This window comes from Alosa alosa, chromosome 5 (genome assembly GCF_017589495.1).
Source record: "Alosa alosa isolate M-15738 ecotype Scorff River chromosome 5, AALO_Geno_1.1, whole genome shotgun sequence".
NCBI classification, from domain to species: Eukaryota; Metazoa; Chordata; class Actinopteri; order Clupeiformes; family Clupeidae; genus Alosa; species Alosa alosa.
The window spans coordinates 27,499,153-27,509,746 of record NC_063193.1 but is presented as its reverse complement, the minus strand read 5'-3'; the positions used below and the strand labels follow the sequence as shown (position 1 = coordinate 27,509,746).

At 41.3% G+C, this 10,594-nt stretch overlaps 1 protein-coding gene across 1 annotated transcript in view; it reads left to right on the top strand.

The window, feature by feature from the left end:
* ascc2 (activating signal cointegrator 1 complex subunit 2) overlaps positions 1 to 10,535 on the top strand; it is a 13,513-nt gene extending 2,978 nt beyond the window's left edge. The window contains exons 6-18 of the mRNA XM_048244537.1: positions 10 to 17; positions 63 to 175; positions 2,989 to 3,060; positions 3,188 to 3,292; positions 3,573 to 3,641; positions 4,547 to 4,621; positions 5,631 to 5,844; positions 6,215 to 6,411; positions 6,863 to 6,982; positions 7,930 to 8,166; positions 8,683 to 8,770; positions 9,267 to 9,361; positions 9,979 to 10,535. Coding sequence (XP_048100494.1) covers positions 10 to 17; positions 63 to 175; positions 2,989 to 3,060; positions 3,188 to 3,292; positions 3,573 to 3,641; positions 4,547 to 4,621; positions 5,631 to 5,844; positions 6,215 to 6,411; positions 6,863 to 6,982; positions 7,930 to 8,166; positions 8,683 to 8,770; positions 9,267 to 9,361; positions 9,979 to 10,150 — 1,565 coding nt within the window. The 3' untranslated portion in view covers positions 10,151 to 10,535. The remainder of the gene's footprint in view (positions 1 to 9; positions 18 to 62; positions 176 to 2,988; positions 3,061 to 3,187; positions 3,293 to 3,572; positions 3,642 to 4,546; positions 4,622 to 5,630; positions 5,845 to 6,214; positions 6,412 to 6,862; positions 6,983 to 7,929; positions 8,167 to 8,682; positions 8,771 to 9,266; positions 9,362 to 9,978) is intronic.
* Positions 10,536 to 10,594: the final 59 nt, after the last annotated feature.

Sequence of the window (10,594 nt, the reverse complement as noted above, 5' to 3'; positions counted from 1 at the left end):
TGTGGCCAGTAGATAGTGTGTATGTAGCGTAACGTGACTTCTCTTTGCTTTTTGTGTGTAAGGACCTTGTGGACCTGATGGTGTACATGTGTGACACGTGTACCACTCTTCACTCCTTCTTGGACATTTTCCCCGCAGCCTGCCAAACATTCCACTCCCACGGGTTTCTCAGCAGGTCAGAGACCAATAGGGGATGGAGGGTCTGCTGGACTCCTTTAACAGGAACTGAGCCATCATATAGAGCTTCATCATTGATTGAATATAATGTTACCTGTAATCATTGTTGTACTCTTACAACAGTAATGGAATTGTTACATTAGCTGGATTAAAGGTGCTCTAAGCGATGCTGGGTAACGTCACTTCTGGTGACTTTCAAACAAAACGGAGAGCTAGCTCGCTACTTCCCCCTCCCTCCCGTGCTGCTCCCGTGCAATTGAAACTCTCCTAAACGCGCATCTCGTCTGTGATTTGCTGGAACAGTTTGTTATGTTTTTATGGGCTAGGTTTGCCCAGGTTGTTTTTGTTGCCGTTTTTGAAGCCTGCGCTGTCCACAGAGATCGCGTTTTTTTACAGTGTATTCAGGACACAGACAGCTAGTGGTTGGTTAGGTGATATTTGCAGTAAGTGACATAAAATGTTTTTGCCTAAAAAACGCGTGGCATCGCTTAGAGCACCTTTAATTAATAATAATAATAATAATAATCTTTATTTATATAGCACTTTTCAAAACAAAGTTACAAAGTGCTGTACAATATCAACATAAATGAAAATGCAAATAAGACATAATAATATAACAATCAAATAATATATACTAATTCAATTAGAACGTAACATAAATTTGAAAAAGGAAAATAAACTTATACTGAAATAAAGCTTACTGAAATAAAACTTGACACTGAAATAAAACTTACTGAAATAAAACTTAATAAACTTAACACAAAATGGAGTATATTACTTAAACAAAACTAAGGAAGGCTTGCTTGTAAAGATGAGTTTTAAGGAGGGATTTAAAAGAGCATACTGACTTGGCTGACCTGATTTCATCAGGCAGGTCATTCCAGAGCCTAGGTGCCCTGACACTAAATGCTCTCTCCCCTTTAGTTTTGAGATTGACCTTAGGAATAGTTAGGAAACCACTACCAGATGATCTTAAAGTACGCACAGGTGTATAAGGTACTAGGAGGTCAGATATGTAGTTGGGAGACAGGCCATGTAGAGCTTTAAAAGTAATCAGAAGAATCTTAAAATCAATTCTAAAGCTTACTGGGAGCCAGTGCAGTGAGGCTAAAACAGGAGTAATTTGATTACAGTACTTTGTCTTAGTAAGAAGCCGGGCAGCTGAATTCTGAACAGTTTGAAGTCTCTTTATAGATTTTTGGTTCAGACAAGAAAAGACTATTGCAGTAATCCAGGCGTGAAGAAATAAATGCATGTATAATGGTCTCAGTGTCTTTAAAAGTTAAGATGGAACTAATCTTGGAAATATTTCCGAGGTGATAGAAACAAGACTGTATGAGCTTTGTGATGTGACGTTCAAAGCTTAAATTACTGTCAAACCAGACACCAAGATTCTTTGCAACAGGTTTTACACAGTCTAAAAATTGAAAGGGACCTAAGGATGGTATCATTTGTTTCACTATGTGCTGGGATCCAATGATGAGGACTTCTGTTTTGTCAGAATTCAACTGGAGGAAATTGTTTGACATCCAGTTTTTTATGTCACAAAGACATTCATTTAAGGAATTCAGCATACTAGGATCAGAGGAACTAATGGGCAGGTACAGCTGTGTATCATCAGCATAGTAGTGGAAGGAGACAGTGTTTCTGGATAATGTGCCCAAGAGGAAGCATGTATAAACAAAATAAGATTGGTCCTAAAACTGACCCTTGAGGTACCCCATACTTGACAGGAGAAAATGAAGATGTGTAACTGTTTGCAGAAACACAAAACTTCCTATTTGACAAGTAAGATGAAAACCATTGTAAGGCTGTACCAGAAATTCCCACCCAATGTTCCAGTCTATGCAGCAGTATGCTGTGATCAATAGTGTCAAAGGCTGCGCTAAGATCAAGAAGTACAAGGACAGAACACATGCCATCATCAGCTGTTCTTAAAAGGTCATTTGTAACTTTCAGCAGTGCTGTCTCAGTGCTATGATACTTTCGGAAACCAGATTGTAGCTTTTCAAAAAGATTATTATTTTCCAGTGCAGAGATAAGCTGCTTGGACACTAATCTTTCAAGAATCTTTGATACAAATGGTAACTTGGAAATAGGTCTGTAGTTTTGAGGTAGAGATGGATCAAGCCCTGATTTCTTTAGGAATGGGCTCACACTTGCAGTTTTAAAGTAATCAGGGACAATGCCATTTAAAAGTGAACTATTAAAAATAGAAAGCAAACAGGACCCAACAGATTCAATTACTTCTAATAGGAACTTTGTTGGTACTACATCAAGAGGACTGGAAGATACTGTCATATGTGACACTGTCTCTAGAAGTTCAGATAGAGTAACTGTATTGAAGTGGTTTAAAGTATGCCTATCCTGTAAGAAAGAGACTTCAGAGTGCATAGTATTAGGAGTGATAGAGGTTCTAATTGACTCTACTTTCTCAGTAAAAAAGGACAAAAACTTTTCACAATCAGCATCATTTTCCACTGGGACACAGGGAGTAGATGGCTTTACCAGCTGCTCTACTGTTTTAAATAGAAATCTAGGATTATGCTGATGATCAGAAATAAGTTCTGAAAAGTAATGTGTGTAATGAGTAAATATATGTAATGTTATACGTGTAGTCATTAGACAGCTCATGTACTCATGTAAGAGTTGAGCTGCCTAATGAATGAATGAATGAAAACTGAAAGATTGAGAATGTGAGAATCTTTCTGCTTTGCTGTAGTATTTTGATGTGGAACACCAGTGCACGCTCACTGAAAAGATTACTGTTTCACCCTCCTTGTTTTTACTGTTCACGTTTTTTCTTTCTAGACTAACTTCATTTTATGAGATGGCAGTTCCTGAATTGGAGAAAGCAGTGAGAAAGAGGAATTTCGATAGAAGGTATCATACACACACACACACACACACACACACACACACATGCACATACACATACACACACATACACACACACACACACACACACACACACACCGATTGTTTTCTGATCTTGTTTCCCTTCTCTCAGTGTTCAGGAGGACCTGTGGAGTAGGCTTTGCCATTCGCGTAAGAAGTTGGTGGAGATAGCCCATCTGCTTATTCAACACACCTGCCTGCAGCCTATTCTAGAGGGGTACATGCTGTGCACACAAGCACCATGCAAATACTCGTGTGACTGAATGGGGCCTTATTTAAATGTTGGGCAAAGTGTAAAGGTTGAAGCAAAAGTAGAGTTAGTTTTTATAACTTGGCAACATTTATTTGCTAATTTAATTTTAGCATATCCACATACTACACAACAGCTTTACTCTATGGATGAAATGCTTAGCTGACTTTGCCTGTCATTTGAATCACCCTTAATTTCCCGCCTGTTAAACTAAAAAAATATTTTGGTGTTTTCCTTTGCCTTGCAGCACTGAGAACACACTGTCTTATGTGGAAGATCTACTGCAGAATTTCACCAACTTCATTCAGGAGAAAAGGTACTCACACGCTCACATGTATGTTTGTGTTCCATAGAGAGAGTTTCTTTTGTCCTTCTGCAAGCTGTCTGTGTAACAGGCTTCTCCACCTTCTTCTCCACCTTCTTCACCACAAGATCCCACAATGGGTTAATAGAACAAATTTACATTTACATTTGCCTTTTTGCTTCCTGGTAGAGAAGGCCAATATGGCTGCAATGCATATGCCCATGTGCTTTTAACCAGTTTCCATGTTTAATTAAAGGCTTTTTTCAATTCATTTTCTAAACAGAGTGCCTTTGTTACTTCCCTTTTGTTTTTACTTAACTCACATCCGCTACAAAAAAGCCACCTGTTTGAAGTTAATACTGTTATAAGTCTCCTAGTAGCGCTCATAGCTCCATTTTTGTTTTCTCTTAGATTTACATTTATTAATTTGTTTGACACTTGTATCCAGAGTGCCTTAGAAATGAGGAATAGCATTCAAGCAACAGTACAGAGAAGACCCTGCAGTAACAATGCAAGTTAAACAGAAAGACAGAACCTAAGCTACAGGAGATTGTATTGTTATCTATTTTATGTCAGTCATTTTCCCCTGTGATGGCTGCTCTTGCTCCTAAAATTAAATGGAAAAACTCCTTTCTGAAGACTTTGTTTAAGTCATTTCTTTCAGTGTGCGAACTACTCCTCTTTCTCTTCAACTCTTGGTTCAAACGCACCTGGCTAAACTCTAGATCATCTGAGCGCAACAATACTCCACTGCCCCCTGTGATGGCTGAAATGGTCTCTGTAGTCCCCCAAATCTGGTCTCTGTAGTCCCTGGATGCATAAGTTTGTGGTCACATTGTCCCACTACCATGCCATGTGTTGGCAAAAGTGAAAAAATCTGCTGACGCTGGTTTTTGTGTTGCTGTCCGTTCCCTCAGATTCCTGGCTGACTATGACGAGCAGTTTCCGTTGGAAGATGACATCAGTCTCCTGCAGCAGGTGTCTCCTCACCTGTATCCTTTGTGCTGTTTTGTAAGGCTCTTATCTAAGCCACATAGGCTCTTATCTCCCAAGCAAGGAATTAATTTTTATTAAATTTGTTAATTTAATGAATCCCTTTAATTCTTGTTATTTGCATTTCCTTTTATTCAAGTTGCACTGTACTGCACTGTGAATGCTTTTGCAATATAATATATGATGCTGATTGCTCATAAAACAAATTTGAATTGACAGCAGCCGGGTTAAAAGTGAAGTCTGCAATTCTGGCAAAAATGTTGTTGATATTTGGGCTCAACTGTGTATACGTGTAAAATTTATATTGACAGCTAGAGGGCTGCAAGGTGAAATTGTGGACTTCCCCTTTCAACCAGACTTCATCAAATTCATCTCCTTCTCCTTATTCACCAGGCTGGCCGAACCTCTAAAACCCTCTCACAACTTGAAGAACACATCACTAAATTAAAAAAAAAAAAAAAAAATCTGAAACCAGGATTAAAAAATAAAAATAAATAAATCACCAGGATGGCCTTAATCCTGAAACCCTCTCACAACTTGAAGAACACAAAAAAAAAATCACCAGGATGGCCTTAATCATGAAACCTTCTCACAACTTGTACTAGGAGACACTCCCCCTGCTCTTCTGCTTTGTATTTTGTTTACTTTAGAATGTTTCAAATGTGCATTTCAAACGCGCTGATATTTCCATGCCCAATTCCACTCACAATTCTCCCATGGGTGATCTGTTGTGTGAGGGGGTACCGCTTTCAAACATGCTGATATTTCCATGCCCAATTCCACTCACAATTCTCCCATGGGTGATCTGTTGTGTGAGGGGGTACCTCTTTCAAACGTGCTGACATTTCCATGCTCAATTCCACTCCACAATTCTTCCGTGGGTGATCTGACATTTCCATGCTCAATTCCACTCCTGTGTGTGATCTGATGTGTGCTATCTAGTGGGTACCTCTTTGGCACATTACGTACATTCTGCACGCATTCTCCTTAACCCCACCCACTCTCCAGTGATGAGACCCGGACCTCGTACCTCCTTCAGGCAGTGGAAAGTGCCTGGGACAGTGTGGGCAAGAAGAGGGGCGGCAGACCGCGGATGCTAGCTGCTGGCGCTGGGGTTGGCGCTGGGTCTGACTGGGATGGCAGAGGGGCTGCAGCTGCAGGTCTCCAAGGAGCTACAGCTGCAGCTGCCGCGGTGGAGGACTTCCCTCAGAAGGGAGATAACGTGAGTCAGTCAGGAAGTTAGTCCACCTGTGCATCAGAGTGCCTCTGTCTGCTAAACACACTTGACACCCGCCTTCAATGATGTGTTCAACCAGGAATTTATAGAGGGTCTAGTCAAATTGCAGAAATATCATGACTTGCTCAGGGTCTAGATGTTTATTTGTCCTCAAGAGGGTTGTAGTAAAACCTCTCTTAAATGGAGTGTCTTCAATTGCACTTTATTCAGGAATATGATTTGCTTTCAATACCATTAATATATGTTTCACCTCATGGTAATTCTATAAAGAGTACATAGATAACTGTAGTGTGTGTGTGTGTGTGTGTGCGCGCAAATCCATTAAATCCATGAAATGTCTGTTTCCGTCCTGCAGGGGGCAGTATGCACTGTGAGTGCTGGGGAGCTGGAGTCGCTGTTGACCCACATCAGGGAGTTGCTGCCTGACCTGGGGGAGGGCTTCATCCTAGCCTGCCTGGAGGAGTACGGCTACAACACTGAGCTGGTCATCAACAACATCCTGGAGGACCGACTGGCTCCAGCCTTAGACAAGTTAGACCGGGCAATGCCTAGGTAAGAGGGGGGTTTAGAAAGCACGCTCAGCTCTGGTTTAAAAAAAAAAAAAAAAAAAAAAAAAAAAAAGAAGAAATTCTATATATATTTAATTATTATTTTTAGTGAACGTAATCCTTGGGGTGCGATTAAAAAAATATATGATAATATTGGGGAAAAATCGCTCACTCAAGCATATACTCTTGCTGAATTTATTGAAAGCATGTGACAACAGATGTACGTGTTTGGGGGTCCAAGCCTTCTTTGGAATCTTGCCATCACACATACAGACATGAAGACAGTACCTTGAACTTCCTTCGAGCTTTATTTTACCTGTATGTTTGATGTGTGTTAAAAGCTGTGAGACCTGTGGTGTAAGCCATGCCGTTTTCTGTTAATCAATTTGTTTGTTTTATTTATTTATTTGTTTGTTTGTTTGTTTGTTTGTTTGTTTGTTTGTTTGTTTCCTCAGGCCAGTGAAAGAGGAGCTCCCAGAGGTCCTTGACAGTAGGTCCAATGTGTTTGATGACGACGACTTTGACGTGTTCCACAGGGATCAGGTGGACCTGTCCCGCATCTGGAAAGGCAAAAAGTGAGTCTTTACCCTGTCTCCTTGAATGCTACAGTGAGTCTTTACCCCATCTCTGTGAATGCTACAGTGAGTCTTTACTCCGTCTCCGTGATTGCTAAAGTGAGTCTTTACCCCATCTCTGTGAATGCTACAGTGAGTCTTTACCCCATCTCTGTGAATGCTACAGTGAGTCTTTACCCCATCTCTGTGAATGCTACAGTGAGTCTTTACTCCGTCTCCGTGATTGCTAAAGTGAGTCTTTACCCCATCTCTGTGAATGCTAGTCACTTGTTCTCATAAAGGATTGATATGTTATTTCACATTTTATAGCATTATTTTATAGCAGGTGATGTCTGCAAATCTGATGAAAAGTTGTCTTTGTTTGAGCTCAACAGCCAATTAGATTGATCTCCTTCCTTCCGTGCTCCTGATTGGTCTATGCCATTTGTTTCCCATATGCAGAGCCAGGACTGTATAAATATCAGATTTGCTTGAGCCCACAATTAAAGGACAAGATTGAATTTATTTGTGCACTGAACATTTTCATATAATTGTTCATTAAGTTAGGACTGGTTATTATTCTTCATCAACAATACTTCCTAACATGGGGCAGCCGTGGCTGGTTAGGGCTTCGGGTTTGGAACCAAAGGGTTGCTGGTTCAATCCCCGACCAGTAGGAAAAATGTGGGCGGGGGAAGTGGTTGAGTGCCTTGCTACCGCTGTAGCAAGGCAGCTCACTGCTCCGGGTTAGTGTGTGCTTCACTTCACTTTGTGCTCTGTGATTGTGACTAATTCATGGATGGCATACAGTAAATGCAGAGACCAAATTCCTTGCATACGCAGTATAAAGGAATAAAGTATAAAACCTACTCATGAAAGGATTTGAATGGTTGCATGTCCATGGATTGGAAGCAGCGTCCTCTTTTACATTGCGCATGAAAGCTGAGACCTTGGCTCTGCTCACTCAGGAAAGGGGAAAGCCTCCAGGCCCTGCTGGATGACAAGCAGCACATCGCGGAGCAGAAGGCACGGTACCTGGCCTATGAAACCGTGGTGGACGAGGTACTGGTGGGTCCCGGTGAGCCTGGCGCCACTGGCTCAGGCTTCCTATTGGACAACTATGATGACGAATATGACGACACATATGACAACAGCCAGGTGGGAGCCAACGACCTGGATGATGACGATGATCTATTAAACCGAAGGTAAGCAGCAACCAGGCCCACAAGGAATAAACTGGCATCAGTGTGTGAAGATGAATTCTTGGGTGCACTTTCTATTGTGTGTATGTGTTGGAAATACAGTTTAGTAACAGGATGCGTGCGCAGGTCTATCTATGGAGTAATGAAACTGGATGTTATGAAACCACTTAAAAATGTCTGGACATTTTGCTCTCAGTAACACGTACCCCAAAAAAGTTGAGTGTGCAAAAGATGTTAAAGGTAAAAATCCCAAGAAAAACAATCTGCTTTATGCTACCACATAGTGTAGCATATACAGTAGTGAGTTTGGAATTTGTCTTTTGGAAAAGGGCAAAACTAACCCTGTGTATTAATGCATATCTTTGACTTTAACCCTAATGCAATGGCCACGTTCATCTTGTAACAACATGTAGTAACATGAGTGCATTGTGATTAATTATATACATATTACAAATGTAATGTGAGGCTGCATCCCTCAGTTGTGTGATGTCTAAGTAAACCCTCCTCTGTTCACAACAGACCATTTACCACCCCACTGGTCCTTCAAATGCACAAGAAGGCCCAGGGCAGAGAAGAGGAGGAAGAGGATGAAGATGTAGAGAACAAGGTAATACTTAGTCTTTCTTTTTTTATTTTTTTTTTATTAGTGTATTTTTTTGGCCTTTTATGCCTTTAATTGACAGGATAGTAGAGAATGACAGGAACTGAGTGGGAGAGAGAGTCGGGGTGGGATCTGGAAAGGACCACGGGGCGGGAATCGAACCCGGGTCGCCGGCGCACGGTGCAGGTGCCCCAGCCAGTCGCGCCACGGCTGGGGCCATAGTTAGTCTTTCTGATCCATTACAAAGACCAAGTCTTTACGGCATGTATGTGTGTATTTTTGTGTGTGTCTTCTGTGGCAAAATATGAAGAAAATGGTTGGATTGAAATCAGTTATTTGAAAACATTTTACTATTTTCTTTGTACTGTTAAAATATCTTCCCATTATCCCAGTAAAGATTGTCTTGTAAGTATCCTTAAGTAAGTACATATCTTAATTGACTTGAATTGATCAATTAACATATTAATTGAGGCCACCCTACAATCTGTGCCCTGTCCTTTAGGATGACGGTGTGAAGAGAGACCTGTTTGTCCAGGACCCTGCTGTACTGAGGGAGAGGGCTGAGGCCAGAAGGGCTGCTATGCAACACAGGAGAGGGTAAGACCTCTCTCCCTGTCACTGGACAGTGGATCTTCGCAAAGAGTGTTTACAATTTTATATATATAGCACTTTTCAAGCATAGAGCACAAAGTGTTTATATGTTTACAGACAAACATATATAGTGCTTTTTCTATGCACAGAGTGAATCGCTCCACACACAAATTTACAGATCCATAAAAATCCATAAGTGAAATCAAACAAACAAGATGCTGGACGGAGCAGAGTGTTTACTGTATGACTGTAGAAGGACTACTTTAGAATTTGCTTTTGTTATACAGTAATGATCACAAAGTAAATGGTAATTGGATGATGGGGCAGTAAGTGTTGTAAAACAGTACTGTCAGCTATCATCAAGTGATAATGGTACATCTCACCCAAGGCATTGCACCCAATGTTTTGACTAAACAGATTCATTACTTGTGTTGTCTTGACAAGCTAGCTTTTGGAAATGGCCATTTACACTGATTTCAAAATCACTGTCATTTAAAAAATAACTGATCATGCTGTAACTTGAGGAAACTAATTGCCAATCAGAACGGTGTATTTTGCTGGCGCCATATATTAACACAGCAATAATACCACATATATGACCACGTCTTCCCTCTGCTGTGCAGATACAGACCCCCTCCTCCCCGCCAAGTGGAAGGGAAACCCAAAGGCCAGGGCCAGACCCAGGAGACGGTGCTGGACCGGCGGAGGAAGGAGGCCAACAAGAGCCGAGGTGCCAACCACAACCGCAGAAACATGGCTGACCGCAAGCGGAACAAGGGCATGATCCCATCCTGAGGCTGCTGAACCCAATCGGGGGGTCTCTGGACGTCACATCGGTGGCAGAGGTGCCACTCAACAACGGTCCGTCTGAGGGATGAGGACGACGATGTACGAGGATGGACGACTCTCATCAAAGCACAGCACAGGGGGAAATGAACTCCAAAAGGGCCCCAAGTCAAGGTTTACCTGACTACTCACAGTTCTCAGCAGTAGAGACTCGCTTAATTTCTGCCTGGGGTGTTCTTTTTGACAAAAAATGAAATTGCGCACAAAAGGGTTTGTTTAAAATACTTTTGATTAGTTCAGCCACATAAACCTTTTTTGTTTGTTTTATTTTTTACAGGAAGCAACTGTATTACACCTACCCCCAAAAATACAGTAAATTCCCCCCTTATTCTAAGCCAAAGAGCAAACAGTTTTGTTTTCTTTCATTTTGCCATGAAACAAGTGGGTTTAACA